This window comes from Pleurodeles waltl, chromosome 7, assembly GCF_031143425.1.
Source record: "Pleurodeles waltl isolate 20211129_DDA chromosome 7, aPleWal1.hap1.20221129, whole genome shotgun sequence".
NCBI lineage: Eukaryota > Metazoa > Chordata > Amphibia > Caudata > Salamandridae > Pleurodeles > Pleurodeles waltl.
Genome location: NC_090446.1, coordinates 1,276,127,456 through 1,276,151,248, shown reverse-complemented (window position 1 = coordinate 1,276,151,248; position 23,793 = coordinate 1,276,127,456). Strand labels below are relative to the sequence as shown.

The following is a 23,793-nucleotide window of genomic DNA, read 5'->3' as shown; positions in this document are numbered from 1 at the left end:
TTGAACTGAGAATAATAAATATGGCCCCGAAAAGGTCTAACACTTTCACTATTGTTGCTTAGATTGGAGTGGAAATACTAAATTTAACCTCTCTAGAGTTCAGCGCTTTCCCTTATGTTGCTTACTGATATAAAGTTGAATACAACGCACGATTCTCAGAAGTCAGACTTTATTTCCATCTCCACTGCTTCAATTCTTCCTGCCCTCTACACAGCTTCTTGTTCACCTTCCTCTCACAGCCTCACCAACATTCTAATACACCCTCCTGTTCTCAACAGTCTGAAAATACCATTCCAGAAGTAGGGGAGAAGGATCTACCATTTTTAATAAACTATAATTTCTAACTATTACTACAAATCCTCTAAATTATAGGTTCCCCATAATTTACAACTATATTACAACACATCTTCCTCTCTAACAAATGATGATGAAGAAGATAGAACAAATTTCATTTAGCATCTTGCATTGCTAAACACATATACAAAGTGTTTTCCCACAAAAACATTGAAAACATTTCCCGAAGGTTTACCAGTGGTATCGTTCATGTGATAGTGCCTTCAAGTGGTGATGTTATAGTCCTTATGCCATGTTGGAGGCTTGACTTGACGGTGACTTGATCTTCTTTGGAAATTACCTCGTGATGAGTCTTGTGATTTCTTTTCCCATGAAGATTTCTCCACAAGATTTTCATCCTTCTTTTCGTCATATAATGGTTGTTTGACAATTACATCCATGCTCCAACTTTGGCCATTTTCCAACACCACCACATTGTTTTTTACATTGTCAACACGAAAAGGACCCATGAATTTGGTGTCTTTCATGCCTGCCCTCACCCCACTCCATGGTTCCTTTACATACACTTGATCACCAACTTTCCACTGTTGCTGTTTAACACCATGTTTGTTATCATATCTATTCTTATACTTATCTTGGTGTGTGGAAACTCTGAGCTTACTATGTGAACTTGAATATTCACTTCTTCCTCCCCCACCTAACCAGTAGGGAAAAAAATTAGTGCATGGTTTTCTACCCTTTAACGCTGCAAATAGGGATACTTTTGTGATTGAATTAGGAGTGGCATGGTATGCCCGTAACATATCTCTGATCGCATCCTCTATATTTATATGGTTGATACTAGCTAATTGAATACATTCCATGAGCATGCGATTGGCTCTTTCTGCTAAACCATTCGCTTTAGGGCAATATAGGGCTGAAGTAAGATGTTTCACCCCAATAGAATCCAGGAAGTTCTTCATCACCGAGGAGGTTGATTGAACTCCATTGTCCGTGATGAGAGTTTCTGGAATGCCTTCCATAGCAAATATGTTCTTGAGAAACTTAACAACTGAATCAGTAGTTATTTGATTGACTAATTTGGTGGTTATCCAATGTGAATGATAGTCAATCATTACTAATGCAAATCTTTTAGATACTCCAGTGAAGTTGATAGGACCAATAATGTCTAATGCCAATTTTACCCAAGGTTTATCAGGGACCTCAACTGGTGATATAGGGGCTTTATGAACTATTCTACTCTTGTCGCTGTGCGCACAGATGGAGCACCTTTTAACCTCCTGTTCAATCATGTAGTCCATGTTAGGGAACCAAAATCTTTCTCTTACTCTAGAATTTGTGAGACTCCTGCCTAAGTGACCTTCATAGGCCAATGTCATGATTTTGTGTATTAGACTTCGAGGTGGTATGATCTTATCATTTCTAAACACAAAATTTTCATCCTCATTAATTTCATATCTTACTTCCCAGTAGTTGCTAATGATTTCTTCGACATCCTTCTTAAATGCTGGCCAACCTTCTTTGGCCTTTGCTTTGAGTAGAGATAATGTATCATCTAGTTGACATGCAGACATCCATTCCTCCTTACTGATTGAAGGTAAGTTAATCATCATTATAGTATGTTCAGTAATTTCAAAGTCCTCCTTAATATTTAATGGGACTCTGGACAAAAAGTCAGCTGCAGTATTTTTATTCCAGGTAGATAATCAATTTTGAAACAAAGATTTTCTAAACCTAAAATCCATCTAGCAATTCTAGGAGTGGTGTTGAAGGATCCTTTAGTGGAAAAGACATATACTAGGGGTTTATGATCAGTACGTAAATCAAATTGTGTGCCCCACAAGAACAATTTGAAATGTTTAATAGCCCAGTAACACGCCAAGGCCTCCCTTTCTATGACCGAATAATTGGCTTCTGCTTTGCTTAAAGCTCTTGATGCAAATGCCACAATTCTTTCTTTGCCATCTATTACTTGTGATAACGTCGCACCTAAACCTAATTTGCTAGCATCTGTAGTCCTTTTATGATCAAAATTGCATAGATAAGGTGCTTTTAATATGGCTTTTTTGATTTCTTTGAATGCGCAATCATGATGTTCTGTCCATTTGTAAGGTATGTGTTTTTTTAGTAATTCCCTGAGGTCGAACGAGATTGTAGAAAAGTTCCTAACATACTTTGCCATGAATTCAGCAAGACCAAGAAAAGACCTCAGTTAATCTTTATTCTTGGGGGCCTCTGCTTTCTTTATAGCATCCACTAGTGAAGTTTTGGGTTTGAACCCATGTTTGGAAATTATGTGTTCTAAATACTCCACCGAGCTTACACTAATGCGGCATTTCGCTTTCTTTAGAGTGAGACCTGCTGTCCTCAATTTGTTCAGAACATTTCTTAGATTTTTACTGTGTTCTTCCTCTGTGGCTCCATAAATCAGGATATCGTCCTGAAAACAGGGTTCTGCTAGCATCTTCCAGAATATGCTGCATGATCTTCCGTAATACAGCAGCTGCTGACGCAAGCCCAAAAGGCATTCTATTAAACATAAACCAGCCCAGAGGAGTGGTAAATGCTGTAAGCAGTTTAGATTCTGGATGCAATTCTACCTGGTGATACGCACTTGAAAGATCAAGCACTGAGAAGTATGCAGCTTCCCCCATCGTGCTTAATAATTCATGGATTCTAGGGAGAGGATGTCTCTCCACCCAAATATTTTTTTTAGGTCCCTTAAGTCCACACAGATCCTAATGTCATTGCAACCACTTTTTTTAGCGACAACAATGGGAGCCAACCTCTCTGAGCATTCAATCGGCTGTATGATCCCTAAAGTTTCTAATCTTTCAAGTTCTTTCTTAACTGCATCCTTAAGTAGGTGCGGGATGGGTCTGGTTTTTGTGTATTACAGGTTTGAATTTGGGTTTCAATTTGATATTATGTTGGATTTTTTTTTCGCAAACCTAGTTTTTCACAAAAAAATTCAGGGAATTCCTGGACAATTTGTTCGCCTAAAATAGATGTGTCTACACTTAACACCTGTTTGGGGTTGTTTGGGTCTAGTTTTATACCTAGTTCTCTTTGATGCTGCCATCCTAGTAAACTAGACCCTTCTTCCACTACATAAACCTTACCCACTGTAGTACGGCCCTTAAAAGAAATGAGAGCTTTAAACATGCCCTTAAGGTGAATAGGATCCTTATTGTATCCTTTAGGGTTGATGTCAGGACTTACTAAATTAATTTTATTATCACTCTCCACATAGCTGAAATCTGAAGCATTTATGATAGTAAATGGTGAGCAAGAATCTGCATATACTTTTGTCACTTTGTCGTTAATAGAAATTGTGCATTCAGGGTATTGTGACAGATAATCCGTTTTAACCTGTAGTACAATTTTCTTAATTAACTGAGAACCGTCCTCTGACCTCTTATTGTCAGAAACTTTTTCAGATCTGGAAATATCCCTGCACACCCTAGCAAAGTGGCCTCTTTTATTACACTTCCTACAAATTGCTGATTTGGCTTGACACAACATTGAATTGGCCAAATGGTTGTTACTTCCACAATGGAAGCATGTTAAATTGGCTCTAGGATTAGTATGCTTTTGAACCAATTTATCACCAGTTTTGACTTTGAGAACTTTTTCATCCATTGTGTTATCTAGAACTTCATTTATCTGCTCATTTGCAGGTAAAGATATGATTTCTTGTAAGCATAAAGCCGTGTGTTCAATGGATTTTGCTATTTCGATAGCTTCCTGTAAATCAGGTTGCCTTTGAGGTAGTTTCTATTGTATTTTGACATTATTAGTGCATCAAACCAATTGGTCTCGTATAAGGGAATCATTAAGGTCCCCAAAATCACATAGAGCACTTATTCCCCTTAACGCAGCAATATAATTAGTTACACTTTCTTGTTTTCCTTGGCTACCAGAGAATAACTTGTGTAGTTCAAGTACTACATTAATTCTATCGCTAAACTGTTTTTCCAGCTTTAAATATGTGGTGACATATTACTCTTGTGCTTGACCCTCAGGCACATACGGGTCTGGTAGCGATTCATAAATTTTCCTGCCATGTGTTCCCAGATTGTGTAGTAAAATATGTTGTTTTCTGACAGGATTGAATTTATCTCCCCCAATGGCAATTAGATACGACTCGAAAATTTGTATCCACTCCTTCCACGGGACATTAGGGCCCTCATTACGACCCTGGCGGTTGGCGGAGAAGAGGCGGTCTTACCGCCAACAGGCCGGCAGTAAAGAAATTGGAATTATGACCATGGCGGTTACCGCCATGGTCATCCCCTACTTCCCCGATCCGACCACCAGGGCGGTAACGACTGCCGGGCTGGAGACTTGGGTCTCCAGCCCGGCGGCCGTCACAAGACTGCCGGCGGTATCACGACCCGGCTTACCGCCATGGATTTCATGGGCTTGGGAAGCGCCATGTAATCCATGGCGGTAAGCACTATCAATGCCAGGGAATTCCTTCCCTGGCACTGATAGGGGTCTCCCCCATCCCCCACCCCCACCGCCGAGTCCCCCCCACAGCCCCCACCCCCCTGACACCCCCTCAAAAGTGGCAGGACCCCCCTCCCCAACCCCAACATACATACACGCACCCCTCCTCACCCCCAACATTCATACACGCACCCCTCCCCACCCCCAAAATACATACACGCACCCCAACACTCACACCCCCCCAACATTCACACATGCACCCCAACACGCACAACCCCCCAACATTTCAAACCCCCCCACCCTACATGCATACAGACACACCCGATACTCATACCCGCACACATGCCAACATACATACCAACATACACACACACAGTCATACACGCACACATACTCACAGACATACAAACAGGCAGACACGCGCACACATTCAGCCACACAACACCCCCTGCATTCATACACGCACTCACACACCCTCTCAGCACACTCACACGCACACCCCCATGCATGCACACACACACAACACCCCCCGACCCCCTCCCCTAACGGACGATCAACTTACCTGGTCCGTTGATCCTCCGGGAGGGGACGGGATCCAGCAGTCATAATGCACCGAGCGGAAAACCGCCACCACTGGCGGTCTTCAGCACGGCGGTCCCTCGGCGGTCTTGTGAAAAGACCGCCAAGGTTGAAATGACCACCTAGGTTCCCCCACTTCATTTAAGAAGGGAATTGGTTGGGACATACCCGCAGCTGCCATAGTAATTGTAAAAGTTGACACAGTTACAATTTAGTTGCAAACTATATGAATACAGTCAACCAGGACAATCATATTCTCGTATATTGGTTGCACTATATATACAATAATACTATCATAAAATTTTAGTTGCAATCTATATGAATTAAATACTCTTACCTCCTGCCTTACCATAAATAACAATCATGCTTACATGTGTACAAGTATCCATGCAGGATTAAAGAACTGGCATTAGAACTACTATTTTCCTCATTAGTACAGAGTATATGATAACTACTGTATTATTACCAGTTTTCTACCATACCTCTTATGTAACATAAACGCCTTTTTTAAATTCACATGAATTTATTTTCCAATTTCTTACAATTAATATTAAAATTGCTTTTATGTAACAATATTAAATTGCCTGTCAGCGTACTGTCAATACTTGTGCATTGTTTCTTACAATCTGCTGCAGCAATTTGTTAAGCTGTGCCTGTCAGCACGATCGTTGACAGGCCTCTATACAAGTTCCAAAGACTGAAAGTTTGGTTAGAGCTTTCACAAGGCCTTCACAAATGTCTTGCTTCAAAACCTCCCCAAGGGTAATTACTCAGTGGGAGGTTTCCGAAAAGCGGAATGCGCTGATATTTATCAGCGCAACTGTTAACAGGAATGTCTCGTTAGAAAAGCACGCGCCTCTTTCCACACAGTTGTTCAGAACGCTGACGTATTTTCACTGTGAGGAAACACGTTGTTTCAGTCAGCGCTTGTATTTATTTTGAGTATACTCCACTCTCTGCTTTCTGTTTTTTTATTACGCTGTGCCTGTCAGCGAGGTTAACGACAGGCCAGAAGTCGAACTTTACACAGCTATTCAGAACGCTGATGAATTTCACTGTGAGGAAGCACGTTATTTTAGTCAGCGGCTATATTTATTTTGGGTATACCGCACGCTTACTTTTTGTTTGTTTATCACGCTGAGCCCGTCATCGTGGTTAAAGACAGGTCAGAAGTGGGAATTTACGAAATTTACACGTGCGCGCGTCTCTTTCCACACAGCTGATTTTGAAACCTGCTGAGCCCGTCAGCGAGGTTAACGACAGGCCAGAAGTCGGAATTTATTAAATTTACACGTGCGCGTCTCCTTCCACACAGCTGATTTTGAAAGCTGCTGTACTTCACTGTGGGAGCACGATGTAAGCGGTCTTAAATTAACTTAATTGAATAACTGCTCTGCTCTCCTTTTCTATATTAGGCTGTATCTTAATATCAGAATGCGTTAACATCCACAATCACGTCGTGTAGCGCTGAATACTGCTGCTGTTGTATAAAATTTCTGTTCTGAGTCAGCGGTAATTCAACAAGCTGCACGTGTGTCTAAATCGGTAAATGAAGACAAAATAGCCACTACAGACTGGTATTAGAATTAGTTAATATCAGCAAGGAAGGTTGTGCAGTGATTCTCCATATTTTAATTGTAGAAGATGTTAAGCACTTACAGAGTCTTTAGCAGAGGACACGAGGACAATAATTGGAGCAATACCTCCAAAGGGGTAGAGATGAAAGTGCCTCCTTACGCACCAACTCGCCGCCAGTGATATAAAGTCGAATACAACGCACGATTCTCAGAATTCAGACTTTATTTTCATCTCCACTGCTTCAATTCTTCCTGCCCTCTACACAGCTTCTTGTTCACCTTCCTCTCACAGCCTCACCAACATTCTAATCCACCCTCCTGTTCTCAACAGTCCGAAACTACCATTCCAGAAGTAGGGGAGAAGGACCTACAATTTTTAATGAACTATAATTTCTAACTATTACTACAAATCCTCTAAATTATAGGTTCCCCATAATTTACAACTGTATTACAACACTTACCTGTTAGTCAGAATTATGCATTTAACCCCTCAAAAATCGACCATTTTCCGTACTAGTCTCATTAATGTTTATATTATTTATAAAAAGAATTGTAATTTCCTATTTGCAGTTTATTTTATTTGTTTATTAATTTTAATGTATATATATTTATTGTCGTTACTAATTAAAACTATTCATTTTTATTTATAATGATGCTATTAATTTGTACTTTAATATTTTAAATGCATTATATATAAATCAATATATAAGAATATTTCAATATACTTATATTTTGGTGATATTCTGTTCCTCAATATTTTTTACTCCATGTTTTAGTTGCTTGGATACAAAGAGCCTCATTACATGTTCACCGAACTTCAGACTGGGAGGTTGCTGCCTTACTGGCTTCCTCCCTAAATGCTCCATTACGACTTTCCCGCTGGGCTGACGGGCAGAAACCAAGGTTTCCGCCCATCAGCCCAGTGGGAAAGTGGCGGCGGCATTGTCGCCGGCTTGTAATTGAGCCAGCGGCAATGCTGCCACCCCCATGGGGCACCAGCACCCTCGTAATGCGCACTGTCTGCACAGCAGACAATGCACATTACAAGGGTGCTGGGCAGAGGGACCCCTGCACTGCCCTAGACATTTCTGTTGACAATATTTTGAACACATTATTCTGGTGTCATGACATTGTTGTTCTTGGTATTGTGTTATACAACTCTACAACTAGAACCCTCATAGGAAATCATGTAAAAATATATATTCATTTACTTCATTTTTCAGAAGTATACATACTTGTAGTTTATAGATAAAAAAAATACAAAATAAATATTATTTTATGCTGATGTGTTTTATTAACATTTGTTTAATGTAAACATGAAATAAATATAACTTTATTGTTAAAAAAATATCAAATTAATTTAAATTACTTTTATACATAATGTTTTTTACTTTATAATACACAAAAAGTACATACATTTACCTATTTAGATTAAGATTGGATTTTTGTTAATAAATATGGGAACAATATTCTTAAATTTAATGCCATATATTTAAATTAATGACAAATTCCATTCTGAATTCAGAATGATTCATTTGCCATTTGGTACTCCCTTGGTAGTGCTGTGTCACTAGATATCTCTAAATTTTGAAGCTTAATTTACTTTAAACAGCTAAATGGATTTACATCAAATAACAATAAAGCATGCTTTCTAGGTAAAGACCAAGCTTTCTACCACATTCGGTGTCATTTCTTTCATTTCTTTCATCTGCTTTGGCTGTATCATTGTCTAAAGTTCCTAAAGGAAATACCAAGGGAAAAATCAATTTTTGGACTTCCTCCTTTTTCTCAGTCCCCGTGTTCGCCCTACAATTTTCCAAGGAGGAGCTTAGGTGGATGAAATATTTTTTATTGCAAGTTTCTCAAAGATTTGCCAAACGATGCCAAAGTTATTAGCAAACTAAAAATCTCCTATTTCTTTGTAATTGCAGGGACACTTAAAAAAACCAAAGGTTACAGGGACGTAATAGTTAGGCTCACATTTTAAGGTACAAAACCATAGAAATTCACCTGTTATAGTAAGAGTTATTTCAAGTAAATATAAATCGTAGCCTGTGGTAACTATTTCTTGTGCCCCCACCATGCATAGTTTTTTTAATGAATAATTTTACAGCCAATGTTACAGTGATATTATCAATTATCTTATAAAAGATGTCATAAGTGCTGTAATATGTGGGGTAAATAGCAGTGCATGGCACGTACTCAAGTTATAAGTTACCTTAGGGCACGAGTTATAGTTACTTGAAATAACTCAAATTTTGTTGTGAATGTAAAAAAGAAGTGCTTTTAAGCCTTGGGGGGTGTCAGAGGGGACTAAGGATAGGGGCTTAAGGTAAAAGTACCCTGACCCTTTTTCTTTTTTTTAGCTTTTTTTTAAGCTCAAACTGACACAAAATGTCTGCCAACACTTCCTGGTTGAAAGTAAACAAGGAAACACGGAGAACAAGGAATGTGGCTACCCTGTCCAGCCTGGTGCACCTCCTTTCCCCCCAACAAAGATCATGCGGCACTGCAAGGAAAGGATTGCTCTGATATATTTTATTTAACAAAACTGTGCCTGGGTCTACACATGGGACTACCCTTTATCCACCACCAGTAAATCAACAATATCCGAAAAGAAAATTAATTACTCTTTAAAAAATCCCTAACCACAGCCAGCCCAATGCAAAATTAGTTACCTCTCCAAAATGCTATTAAAAGTTTCAGAAACATGTAAAACAGAATATCAACCTTGATACACATACACAAACATGCAAAAATTGTGAAGTAGCACATGGGAAGATAGATGATAATAAAGGAAGATGTCTGGCTAAATAGACCTGGACTCCAGGAGCCACCCTTTCCTAGCCACCAGCAGACACAAGGAGAATAAAAATTACCTATATTTTTGTTAAATGGAAGGCCATCCACAAGCCCTTACAATTATTTAAAAAAACATATAGCACAGCAGTACTGAGAATATAAAAATACATACAAAATATACCCAGAGCCTGCTACAGACTATACCCCAAACAGTAAAACAACAACACATTAAATTATTAAAAAATCTTAACAAATTCACAAACAGGAGGAAATGAAGAAAATGTATTTAGAACCCAAAGCCTCCACCATCCTGACAATGTGGAAAATGTATCTCTTAAAACAACGTAATCCAACAAAGGCCCCTACTCCTAATTCCAGGCCATCTAACAAAACAATAAACAAAATAAAACAAAACATAGCAGAAATAGTGGTGCCTGCCCTCTGTCAAACAACAAACCTTTTGCAAAGCTATGCATTGAATTCACGTGATTTTTCCCAAAAAGTAAACATTTCAAGGGTATGGATGCAGCAGAGATTGCAGACAAAAAGAGAGTGATGCCTCCCCTCCTAAAGCCAAATAAAAAACAAGCATTTGCAATGCAACAGGTCTCGCATTTGCTCGAGTTATAGCTATTAGCGTTGTAAAGTCCTAACTGGATGTTTCTTGCCACACAAATTAAAATTAAAAAACAAAGCACGATCGTGCTATGTGAAATGCGATCGAGCTGAAATTAAAAACAGAGAAACAGAGCGCGTTGCGCAATATAAACCCCAGCGCGATCGTGCTGCGTGGAAAATAAAAGGACAAAGTAGCCCGGAAATCATGCTGAAAACATGGAGCCTCGTATGTTTTCAGTAGTTTACTGGTGCTATGTAGGTGGGCTAAACATCGGAAAAGGCATGACATATGCATGCCTTTCAAGAATGAAAGCAAGCGGATTTTAAAAGGCAAGCCCACGAACCAATGAAAGTGACTGAAGTGACATGGGAGTGGTTAGAAGCCCAAAGAGAGATTACTGCAGGGGATGGAGAGCTTTGCGCTCACCCCTAGTTAGCAAGAGTTGAACAAAGCAGAGGGAGGAGTTTTCAGGACAAGAAAAGTTAGTTGCTCCTGTATGTACAGTTACCTCCGAGTCTCTACGGCAGTTCCTTCATGCTGCGAAAAAATTTGTTTAATGCTCAAAAAATTACCCATATGGTTTGCTTGAGGAACATTTCGACTTACAAATGTAAATTTGTGTCGATTTTCTACTAGTCTGTAGTATTAAAAGAAGTGATGTTCTTGAGCACAAATGTTTTGAGCTAAAAAGCTATCTGAAAGGTCTGCTCAGGTAAAATAAAATCAACTTGAAGTGTTTGTTGACTACCTAAGTTAAAGGACTGCCTCTCTTATTTGTACTGATCACGCTGTTTCCATGCATCTTGCATGGTGGTATAACGGAGTAATCTTGGTAGCTGTGCATAATTTTGTTATGGGACAAAATGTAAATTTTGCCCGAGTCTACGTGAGCCAAGGGTGTATAACTGGAGACTCCATTTGCCAAAATGACATAAACATTTTTTTAAATAAGCAAAATGTTGAAATACAAAATATCAGCAGCACAGACATGCCTACTAATAAAGGGTGAAACATGTGTTGCCTGAGTTTTTGTTACCCTACACAAACAAACTATGGGGGTCATTCCAACTCTGGCGGTCGGTGTTAAAGCGGCGGCCAACCAGCCAACAGGCAGGCGGTAATAAAAATGGAATTCTGACCCTGGCGGGAACCGCCAACACAGGCCGCCACTTTAACACTCCGACCGCCACGGCGGGACAAACAAACAGCGCGGCGGTCACCGCCAACAGACAGGCGGCAGACAATGTACCGCCCACACTATCACGACCCACCAATCCGCCACCTTTTCTGGGGCGGGCGCCCCGCCGATAAAAACACGGCGGAAACAGACTACGAACGGGAAAACGCTCACCTATACACACTCCACGAGGAATCTGGACAGCATGGAACCCGAATTAAACATCCTACCAGCCATTGTCTTCCTGCTCCTCTACCAGGAGCACGAACGCCGGCGCAGAAGACAACGGTGAGTACTGCACCTACGACACAGGGGAGGGGGGAGGAGAAAAGGTTACGGGCACACACATACCCGACACCCCCCCCCCAATCCCTACACACCAATGCAGAGCAACAAGTCAGAGTGACACCCCCCAAGCCCCCTGGAATAATGCAAAGACAAAATAAAATGTTCATTAAAATTGAAGTATATTAAAGCATATTTGAACTTAAGTGAAATATGAAATTTATCAAATAAATATATTACAACATGAACAATATATACATAGTCCAAAAGTCCGGCACATATTGGCTACATTCCATTGTTCGTGGGCCAATGTGCATAAACACATGGGCAAAGCCCACACACGAGACCCGATTCCATTGGAGAGAACACTGCTGGGGCATCAGATATTAAAACCACAAGCACCTCAGGGAGAAGGGAAGGGGGGGCACCTCAGCCACATGAGTCCACGACGCCAGATCCACGAGGGGCCTCCATGCCCACTGTACCATCCTGGGGAGTGCAAAGCCATAGCCTCTCAAGTCTCTACATTGGGTGGATTGCCCATTGTACCATCCTGGGGAGTGCAAAGCCACAGTTTTCCAAGTCTCTACAGTGAGTGGATTGCCCACTGTACCATCCGGGGGAGTGCAAAGCCACAGTCCATCAGGTGGATTACAGACTCCACTGGTTATGGAGGAGGCATGTTGGCCAGAGTGCTTCGTGAAGCCCTGCCCGACACAGATCCGGACCTGCCAATGGGCCAGCGGTGCTTGACAGGAAGGGCCCAGCGGAGCAGTTCAGAGACGGCGGTGCCCAGCGGAGCGGTGCTTGACAGGAAGGGCCCAGCGGAGCAGTTCAGAGACGGCGGTGCCCAGCGGACCGGTGCTTGAGATGAAGGGCCCAGCGGAGCGGTGCTTGAGATGAAGGGCCCAGCGGAGCAGTTCAGAGACGGCGGTGCCCAGCGGAGCGGTGCTTGACAGGAAGGGCCCAGCGGAGCAGTTCAGAGACGGCGGTGCCCAGCGGAGCGGTGCTTGAGATGAAGGGCCCATCGGAGCAGTTCAGAGACGGCGGTGCCCAGCGGAGCGGTGCTTGAGATGAAGGGCCCAGCGGAGCAGTGCTTGAGATGAAGGGCCCAGCGGAGCGGTGCTTGACAGGAAGGGCCCAGCGGAGCGGTGCTTCTCACGGCGGGGCCCTGTTCAGCGGTGCTTGTCTTGGTGGGGCCCTGTTCAGCGGTGCTTCTCACGGCGGGGCCCAGCGGAGCGGTGCTTCTCACGGCGGGGCCCTGTTCAGCGGTGCTTGTCTTGGTGGGGTCCTGTTCAGCGGTGCTTCTCATGGCGGGGCCCTATTCAGCGGTGCTTCTCACGGCGGGGCCCAGTTCAGCGGTGCTTGTCACGGCGGGCCCTGTTCAGCGGTGCTTGTCACGGCGGGGCCCAGTTCAGCGGTGCTTCTCACGGCGGGGCCCAGTTCAGCGGTGCTTCTCACGGCGGGGCCCTGTTCAGTGGTGCTTGTCTTGGCGGGGCCCAGTTCAGCGGTGCTTCTCACGGCGGGGCCCAGTTCAGTGGTGCTTCTCACGGCGGGGCCCTGTTCAGCGGTGCTTGTCTTGGCGGACCCTGTTCAGCGGTGCTTGTCACGGCGGGGCCCAGTTCAGCGGTGCTTCTCATGGCGGGGCCCTGTTCAGCGGTGCTTGTCACGGCGGGGCACAGTTCAGCGGTGCTTCTCACGGCGGGCCCTGTTCAGCGGTGCTTGTCTTGGCGGGGCCCAGTTCATCGGTGCTTCTCACGGCGGGGCCCTGTTCAGCGGTGCTTCTCACGGCGGGGCCCAGTTCAGCGGTGCTTGTCACGGCGGGGCCCTGTTCAGCGGTGCTTGTCACGGCGGGGCCGAGTTCAGCGGTGCTTCTCACGGCGGGGCCCAGTTCAGCGGTGCTTCTCACGGCGGGGCCCTGTTCAGCGGTGCTTGTCACGGCAGGGCCCAGTTTAGCGGTGCTTCTCACGGCGGGGCCCTGTTCAGCGGTGCTTGTCTTGGCGGGGCCCTGTTCAGCGGTGCTTGTCAAGGCGGGGCCCAGTTCAGCGGTGCTTCTCACGGCGGGGCCCTGTTCAGCGGTGCTTGTCACGGCGGGGCCCAGTTCAGCAGTGCTTGTCACGGCGGGGCCCAGTTCAGCGGTGCTTCTCACGGCGGGGCCCAGTTCAGCGGTGCTTCTCACGGCGGGGCCCTGTTCAGCGGTGCTTGTCACGGCGGGGCCCAGCTCAGCGGTGCTTCTCACGTCGGGGCCCAGTTCAGCGGTGCTTGTCTTGTGTTCCTAGGGAACCAGATCTGGCCAATAATTCCCGCTCAGTCGCCATCCGACCTTTCGCTTGCGGGGCCCTCCTGTGCTGGAGTCCTGGGCCCGTGGGTGTCCTCCGTCACACCCCAGATGGGGCTGGTGGGGCCCTCCTGGGCAGCTCGCCTGCTGCCGGACTTGTCCGCCCTGCTGCCCTTGCCCTCCTTGGCAGAAACTCTGGGGCCCTTGCCTCCCTTTGTGGATGGGCCAGGTGACGGTGCAAGGGTGGTGTCCTTGGGGGCAGCCGTCTCAGGCCTGTCGCGCCGGCCCTTCCCTTTTTTGGTTCTTTTCCCAGGGGGTGGGCTGGCTGTCCCCTTGATGCTGGCCGATGTTCCTGCCCTAGGAGCTGGTGGACTCCAATAGCCCTGAACGATGGTCCTAGTAGGTGCAGGGCTTGTGGTGGCTGAGGTGCTGATTGGAGTCTTATGAGATGGAGGGGGTGGGTCAGTTGTTGGAAAGAGGTCAAGGTTGGAAAGGAAAATCAATTTAGAAAGACAGGGACGGGTAGTTGTAGTGGGTATGGGAGTGGAGGAAGAGGATGTGGTTGTAGGAGAGTGAAGTCTGGTGTCTTTGGGTGCAGGTGCTTGTGCTGGAGGCTGTCGTGAGGTGGATGGCTGTTGGGTGGGTGGCTGCCTGCGTTTGTGTGGTTTGGAAGAGGGGTGACAGACACACTGGGAGAGGACACAGGGGACGTGTAAATGGCAGTGGGGGTGGTGACTGCACGTGTGCGGACTGTTCTGGTGGGTGTGGTGGTGATGGACGTACTGGCTGATGGTGGTGTGCATGCAGGTGTGAGTGGAGACGTCACAGGGAGGGAGGAGAGAGACGAGGAGGAGGGGGACACAGAGGAGGCAGTGGCTGTTGGCATGTCTGCATGTGGATGTTGCTTGGGTGAATGCTTGTGTGATCTGTGGTACTTATGTCTGGATGAGCTGCCCTTGGGTGTTGAGGTGTGTGCAGGCTGGTCTGTAGGTGTGTCTGGGATAGGCAGAGGAACAGGGGAGTGGGACTGGGTTGAGGAAGTTGGAGGGGGGAGGCTAGACACAGGGACAATTGCTGCCATCAGTGCTGAGGCCAGAGCGTTGAACGATCGCTGATGGGCAGCCTGACCCGAATGAATGCCCTCCAGGTATGCATTGCTCCGATGCACCTCCCTTTCTACCCCCTGGATGGCATTCAAAAGGGTAGACTGCCCAACAATGAGCGTCTGGAGGAGGTCAATGATCTCCGCACTGAGGGCAGCAGGGGTAACTGGGGCAGGACCTGAGGTGCCAGGGGCGAAGGAGATGCCCGGCTTCCTGGCCGAGCGGGCACGGGGCGAAAGCTGAGGGGCTGCTGGGAGGGCGGAGCTGGTGCGCTGGGTGGCGGCTGTACCTGTTGTTGCGGTGGGCACGGATGTTGCCGCCACCACAAGGGAGCTCCCTTCCGAGGACTTGTCGGTGTCGCTGACGTCTCCACGGGTCCCCGTTGTGGAGCTCCACTCGCCCTCCGTCTCACTGATGTACTCGGAGTCGGTTGCATGGCCCTCCGGGGCCATGTGAGATGCAGCTCCCTCGTGCGCCGATGCCACTTCTCCTCCGCCTGATGATGCTAATGCACACATGAACAGGAAAACCAAAAAAAAGGGGGGGAGAAGAAAGAAAGACATGTTGAGTGCATGCATTGGCGGCACCGTTGGCGGAGAGGACAGACACAGAAGCCCCCTGCAATACGCCGCGCACCCGGGGTACACTACTCAATTATTGTGACTTGGCCTACAAGTCTATGGACGACAAATGCACACATAGGTGAGCCCGGACCATGGATAGCTGTACTTAGCACCCTACAGAGGTGGGGGGCGGGGGCACAGGGCCATGCCAAACGGAGGGGCCTAGCCTACAGAAACCACCCTGGCCTAGAGATAGCCACAGCCCTCCTCCCCCACCCAGACACCTCCACTGTGCGCTAATATAGCAGAATGTGCTGATACTCACCCCCTTGTGTCTGCTGTGATGTCCTCACGCGCCCATCCAAATCGGGGTAGGCCACCACCAGGATCCGGGACATCAGGGGGGTCAATTGCTGTGTGGCACCCCTCCTAGGTTGGGAGGCCATCCCCAGCAGAGCCTCGGCAGTCTTTCTGCTCCCGCAGCGGATGTCCTCCCACCTCTTGCAGCAGTGGGTGCCCCGTCTGTTGTGGACCCCCAGGGCCCGGACGTCCTTGGCGATGGCACGCCAAATGTCGATCTTCTGATGGGCGCTGACCTATGTGACATGTACAGGGTGAAAAAAGAAATATCATCACTTTTCTGCATGGTCGATGTGAGTGGCCCCCCCTCCCCAACCTTGCCATGTGGCACATGCTCTCATCTGTCGTGCGTTGCACTCCTCATTCGCTCCCCTCCCCACCATCTTACATCCACCCCACTCAACACAGGCATAGCCCATACTAGGTGCTCCCTGTGTACTTACCTGTTGGTCTGGAGGACCGTAGAGTAGCGCATACTGGGGGAGGACCCCATCATCAAGTTTCTCCAATTCCTCAGATGTGAAGGCAGGGGCCCTTTCCCCAGTCGCAGCAGCCATTGTATCTTCCAGACCGAGGTCACAGCAGCACTTGCAGTATAGGTCCTCTCCTGTGGATGATCAGGTCTCGAGTGATTAAGCAGTTAGAAAATGGCGGTCACGCCCGCGGCGGTGCGTACCGCGGCGGTGCGTACTGCGACCGCCCGCGCACATCGTCATTGGCTCCTGAGACCCATAGGGTTCAATGTTAACCAATGCTGCTTTGCGCCGCGGTCTTCGACCGCCTACCGCCACAGTGTGCCACGCCAGCGCATTGACCTCACATCCCATTGTCACACTTTACAGGTCAGGCAGCCGCCATTTCAAGGGCCCACATGCCTTAATTTCTACTGCGTCACACAGGCCTAGGCCTTGCATTGCCACTCATACATGCCATTCAATGCATAGCGAATCGTGTACTGTGGAAGCTGTGGTTACGTACCTGTGGGTTGCTTGACTCTGTGCTCCATGTTGTCCTTCCTAGGCACCGTCCGCTGGGACTTGCGAGGAGATGGAGGAATCCTCCTGTGTACAGACCGCTGGTGGACCTGTCGACAATGGAAGAAAGACATGTCATACTGACATACAGACTTGACCGAGCCACTATACAGGAACTGTGTGCCCAGCTGGAGCCAGACCTGATGTCCCCCATTCGCCAACCGACAGGGATTCCCCCTCTGGTGCAGGTTCTGTCAGTACTCCATTTTTTGGCAAGTGGATCATTCCAAACAACAGTGGCCATATCATCTGGGATGTCTCAGCCTATGTTTTCTAAGGTTTTGTCCAGAGTGTTGTCTGCCCTGATGAAATACATGCGGAGCTACATTGTTTTCCCTGAGGTGGGCGATTTGGCTACAGTGAAGGGTGATTTCTATGCCCTTGGACATATCCCCAACATCATTGGTGCCATTGATGGGACCCGTGTGGCTTTGGTTCCCCCCCAGTGGAAGTGAGCAGGTGTACAGGAACAGAAAAAGTTATCATTCGATGAATGTCCAGGTGGTCTGTTTGGCTGACCAGTACATCTCCCATGTAAATGCCAAGTTCCCTGGGTCAGTGCATGACGCGTACATCATGCGAAATAGCAGCATCCCTTATGTGATGGAACAGCTACAGAGACACCGTGTGTGGCTAATAGGTGACTCTGGTTACCCCAACCTGTCGTGGCTACTTACCCCAGTGAGGAATCCCAGGACAAGGGCAGAGGAACGCTACAATGAGGCCCATGGGCGAACTAGGAGGATTATAGAAAGAACCTTCGGCCTCCTGAAGGCCAGGTTTAGGTGCCTGCATATGACAGGTGGATCCCTAATGTACTCACCAAAGAAGGTGTGCCATATCATCGTGGCCTGCTGTATGCTTCACAACCTGGCTTTGCGACGCCAGGTGCCTTTCCTGCAGGAGGATGGTCCAGATGGTGGTGTTGTAGCAGCTGTGGAGCCTGTGGAGAGTGAAGAGGAGGAAGACGATGGGGACGACACAGACAACAGGGACACAGTGATACAACAGTATTTTCAGTAGCACACAGGTACGAATCAACCACGCCATTTTACATTTACTTAAAGTCTCCTGCCTCTCTACTGTCTGAGTTCCCCCCCAGTTCCTGTTAACTGAGTTGTGACTTTCCCTTCCGTTTTCAGAGCTGTGGGCCCCACTGCGTGACCTCTGCTTTTTTTTGCCCATGGACTACAGCTGTGTGACAGTGGTATGTTGTCATCACAATGTAACTGAACATTTTTGCACCGTTATGTCTAATACATTTGTTCAAAATACAAGCAGACTCCAGATTTTTTAAGTGCAATAAGTGATTTAATTAAAGTGCTACATTTAGGAACATGATTGTAAAACGGTGATGGGTGATGGTGGAGTAATGTCCATGGCAGAGTCCAGTTCTCAGTCTCACAGGTGCATTGTCCATATGCCTGTGGAAGGATGGAGCAGAGGCAGTTCAAGGTTGGACAGGGTGACAATGTGGGACAGTGGGATGACATCAGGGGGTATCGTTTGCTGGCGGGGGTCTTGGCATCCTACTCTGTCTTCTTGTGAGATCTCAGGTTCCGCTTGCGGGGTGGTTCTTCTTCTGCAAGAGGTGGGGTTCTGGTGGCCTGTCGTTGTGTGGGGGCCTCCTGTCCACTAGCGCTGGCGGAGGTGGTAGGCTGTTCCTGGTTCAGGCTAGTGACAGGGGCCCTTTGTGGTGCCACATTGTCCCACAATGTGGTGACTATCTGGTTAAGGGCCACGACGATGGTCCCCATTGCGGAACTAATGTTCCTCAGTTCCTCTCTGAACCCCATGTACTGTTCCTCCTGCAGTACCTGGATCTCCTGGAACCTGGCCAGTACCGTAGCCATCGTCTCCTGGGAGTGGTGGTATGCTCCCATGATGGAGGAGAGGGCCTCTTGGAGAGTCGGTTCCCTGGGCCTGCCCCCCCCCTGTCGCACAGCAGCCCTCCCAGTTCCCCTGTTTCCCTGGGCCTCTGTCCCCTGGATGGTGTGCCCACTACCACTGCCCCCAGGTCCCTGTTGAAATTGGGGTGGTGGGTCAACCTGGGTGCCCTGAAGTGGTGGACACACCGCTGATTGACGTGTCCTGGAGACAGAGGCACTGGCCTGCTGGGTGGGAGCTGTGCTGGTGTTACCAGAGGGGGTTAGGTCAGGTGTAGCCTGTGGCTGTCTTTCGGGAACCGACTGTCCCGAGGTCCCCGATGGGCCGGGCTGGTCATCTGGGTCCAGGGAGACAGAGCTGCTGTTGTCACTGGGGGCCTCTTCTGGGGGTGGGATGGAAATCTCTGGACCCTCCGTGGCGGTGTGGTGGCGTTCGGGTCCTGCAGGGGTATAAGAGTATGGTTATTGCTTCTGTGTGTGGCATTTCGTGTAATGGGTGGGTGCCCGTGTACCCCAGTGCTGGCATTCCCTTGTGGGGGCTTTTGTGACGGTGGCTTGTGGGGGTGATGGGTGTGTGCAGTGGGCATGCTTTGGGGATGGGTGTCCATGCTTTGGGGACGCATGCAGGGCTAGGTATTGGGATGGGTGGGATGTGATGGTGAGCCATTTGCAAGGAGTTGGTGTGATGGGGGTGGAGGTGAGGGTGGGGGTATGATTTGGCATGCAGGTGGGGATGGGGTAATGAAGTAGTGGAGATTTGCCTTACCAGAGTCCATTCCTCCGCCTACTCCTGCGAGGCCCTCAGGATGCAGGATGTGCAAGACTTCCTCCTCCCATGCTGTGAATTCTGGGGGAGTAGGTGGGGGTCCGCCGCCAGTCCGCTGTACCGCGATGTTGTGCCTTGATACCATGGAACGCACCTTCCCCCGTAGGTCGTTCCACCGCTTCCTGATTTCCTCCCGATTGCGTGGAGGCTGTCCCACAGCGTTGACCCTGTCCACTATTCTTTGCCATAGCTCCATCTTCCTGGCAATGGTGGTGTGCTGCACCTGTGCCCCGAAGAGCTGGGGCTCTACACAAACTATTTCATCCACCATGACCCTGAGTTCTGCGTCAGAGAACCGGGGGTGTCTTTGGGGTGCCATGGGGTGGTGTGGATGAGGTGAGGGGTGGTGTATGTGTTGTAGAGTGTGGTGAGTGTGGTGGTGTATGGTGTTTTGTGCGTGGAAATTGTGTGGGTGATGTGATTTGCCTCTGTGTGATGGTCTACCTTATGCTGTGCTGTCTCTCTCTGTCCTTCAGTCGCAATTGTGGTCGTAAGGGTTTGTGGGTGATGTGGGTGTGTGTTTTATATTTAATTGGGTGTGTGGGAGTGGTGTGTGTATGTGTCTCAGGTGTGTATATTTTGATTTGTCCAATGTGGTAGTGTTTTGTAAAGGAGTGTGTATTTTGAGCGCTGCGGTGTGTACCGCCAATGGAATACCGCCGTTGAAAGACCGCTGCGGGGATTTGTGGGTCGGAATGGTATGGGCGTATTTCTGTTGGCGTGACGGTGGAGGTTTGGTCATCGCCAGTTTCCCGCTGACCTTTGGTGTGGCGGACTTTTGTTGGTGTCGGGTTTTTGGCGGTTTGCCAGTTGCGGGTCAGAATGACCATGGTGGTTTACCGCGACCGCGGCGGTGTTATGGCGGTCTTCTGACCGGCGGTAAGCGCCTTTTACCGCCGAGGTCAGAATGACCCCCTATATATTAAAATATGTAATTGAACTATATGGTTTCGTGTGATAAAACTGGAACATTTATGAACCTATTCATGTCTAGCTGTTGATATTTTGTATTTCAAGGTTTTGCTTATTATAAGAAATGTCTATGTGACTGTGGCAAATGTACCCTCCCATTACATATTGAATTCACCTCTATGTGCAAGGGCTTTTACCTATTCAGGTGCATTTTCTAGCCCCTAAAAGTATCTCTTGCTAAAAATAGAGTATTAAAAGACATAGCGTTCCAGCAAATAGCCCTTCCTCCTTTTTTATGAGATAAGAGTTCATGGCTCCCACATGAAGCTTATTTCACCCCTGCCCCTTGCTACACCAGACGTAGACCACTGACAAGACCTTCCTTTCCACTGACACCTTGTAGCCCATGTCATTGTTCGGTTGGAGCAGGTCATGCACAGTTATCTGAAGCCAAGATGTGATGAGCAGCATTCGACCGTCCCCGGTTTCTGTTCTCTTTTAAGCCCTGTCTCCAGGGTTGATCTTTTGACTGGGCTATGCAGGGCTGGATTCACAGATGACAAACCACACATCCCATAGAAGAGTCAGTTCACCATGTCACAAAGAGCTTCGAAGAATGCTATTGCAAGTCACACCAAGCACTGCAGCTTACCTATTGGGTGTAAGAACAAACACATGGGTTCAGAGTTGCAGGCATGCAAGCCACTTTTGTTGTTCTCTCTTGTAGCTCACAGAGGATGTACTTGTTGGTATCGTTGTCAGTTTTCATTCAGTTGTGTTCTTTCATTAGATGTTTTTTCATGCTTCAGTTTTAGAAATGCTTGTCCCTGTTGCACAAAATTATAACAGCTAATAATACAGCCACTCTATTAAAGGGACAACGTATGCTTCCAGAAATAAAAGTCGACTTTCCATAAATCACTTTGAAAGAGCATGTAGTGTAGAGAATAAAATAACATATTTCTGAAGACAGTGGAGCATTATTTTAGGGAGGTCAAGCAATGTTGGTAAGATGACAAATGTATCCCTTTGCTTTTCTCGACCCATGAGCAAACTCTTTTAGGGGCTCTTAAAGGATGCACACAGCCAGTTGATGTTTGTGAAGAGAACACATTAGAGGAGGATTTCGAGTTTGGCATGCAGCCGACCTATCCGTCAGGATGCTGGAGGACATTACTATCTCTTGGCATTTTAGAGATTACTGCCGGCTGTGCCTTCAGAGGAACTGCTGTCACCAAGTTTCCTGTGAACACACTGGAAGTTTAGTGAGCAGCCACAGTCTCTCAGGCGGCTGCACACCGATCTTTTTTGCAAATAGTTGGAGGTTGTTTTTGGAAAAAAGGAGCTAATTACCCTCTTTCTCTGAGTTTTCTCCTAGGGTGTGGTAGTTATTTTTTACTTTTGCCCTGTCTGGCACTGTGAGGTTTTTCCTGGCAGTGACTGGCAGAAAGCAATACATCAGACCATCCTCTCTAAATAGCGAGCTTGGGGCCAGATGTAGCAAAGGTTTTTCCCCATTCTGTGTCTATGGGAAAAAGTGTTCGTACATTTGGCCCTTGGTCTGTTACCTTACCTCAACATGCTCGACCCCATCTGCTCACCTGAGTAAGCTTTCGGACTTCGGAACCAGTGGGACCACTGCTATATTAAATATGATGGTCCACTCTCACTATAAACAAAGTCACATACCAAGGATTCGGCGGAAAGAGTGCTCTGAAATATATGTGGCAGAATATCCTGTCCGCCAAACTATGGATCTGGCCCTTAGTTATTAGTCACTTATTCAATAATTTTGTTTTTTATGTATTCGATGTTGAATTTTATCCTTGCTTTTCTTTGACTGTAAACTGCTGTAGGCTCTTATAGCTCTTGAATCTTCGTATAGCACACATTTGCTTCAACCAATCCCCTGTTTGTATTTCTTCACTGATTCACTTTTGTATTCCTATTGACTGTCATAGTACTTGATCCACTCTGTGTATGTCTTGCAGGAATCACTGGGGACTGGAAGAACCACTTTACAGTTGCCCAGAGTGAGAACTTCGACCAAGTCTATCAGGAGAAGATGAAAGACCTGGCAGCTGTGTTTCCCTGGGAATAAAACACAGGAGTGCAGTGCCCTGCAAACATAGCAATTGATAATTTACAAAAGGCGAGGCCCCTCCTACCTTTGACAAAATCAACCAGAGTTGGACCAATAGATGAAGATTTATGCAGACCTTCAGAATAACCACAGACTCTGCAAAAAATATTTCCTTTTAGATTGATTGTTTTTAAATTTATTTAGTATGAATATCTAAACATTCAACATGCATCCGGCACATTTAGACCTTATTTAAACACCTCTGGGCTTAAGAATTTTGAACTGTTTGGTTGTGTTATGAAAGATGCAAAAACAGAACCATGAAACTGACTACATTTATACGCTTAATAATTTCCTTGCAAAGGATTGTCAATACCATAAAAATATATATCTTCTGAAAAATGACTTACAAAATGTGCTTTCAAGTAAAGGCATTAGTTTATTGACCCACAGAGTATCATTTTATTAAACGAAACAGCATTTTTAAGTTGAAACTATTTTTATTGAAATGTTCATAGAAAAACAAAACAATACAGTGAAGAAATCCAGAGGGAGAAGAAAAAGGAGGGAAAAAGAAACAATGAGGTAAAATCGGTAGTGTAATCAGGATATGTACAGTCCATATGGCACAAATACATGTATATATTTGATTACATAAAGTATCATGATTATCACCTAAACTTGGGGGTTGTAGATGGAGATTGGTTCCCGGGTGTGCAATAGAGGTATGAAGTGTTAGATGAAAAGGGATCAAATGATGTTTAGTGGGGACATGGCATTCAGAGGAACATACTGTAAATCTCCTTAGAGATGTTTTGGTTGTACCATTTAGAGGCCAGGGGATGTTGGGGGTAGAAAGGGAGAATAGGTGGTGTCATGTGAAGCAGTGAGAAGGAGGTAATATCTGGATGATGTTATCATAGGAGAAACCTGTGGCTTGAGGAAAAAAAGGGGATTTCTCAT

General features: G+C 46.6%; 1 protein-coding gene across 5 annotated transcripts in view; it reads left to right on the top strand.

The window, feature by feature from the left end:
- Nucleotides 1-23,280, top strand: part of LOC138246167 (sulfotransferase 2B1-like) — a 182,833-nt gene extending 159,553 nt beyond the window's left edge. For all 5 annotated transcript variants that reach the window (XM_069200482.1, XM_069200483.1, XM_069200481.1 and 2 more), the window contains one exon: nt 22,739-23,280. In XM_069200482.1, the coding sequence (XP_069056583.1) occupies nt 22,739-22,848 (110 nt within the window). In that variant the 3' untranslated portion in view covers nt 22,849-23,280. The remainder of the gene's footprint in view (nt 1-22,738) is intronic.
- Nucleotides 23,281-23,793: the final 513 nt, after the last annotated feature.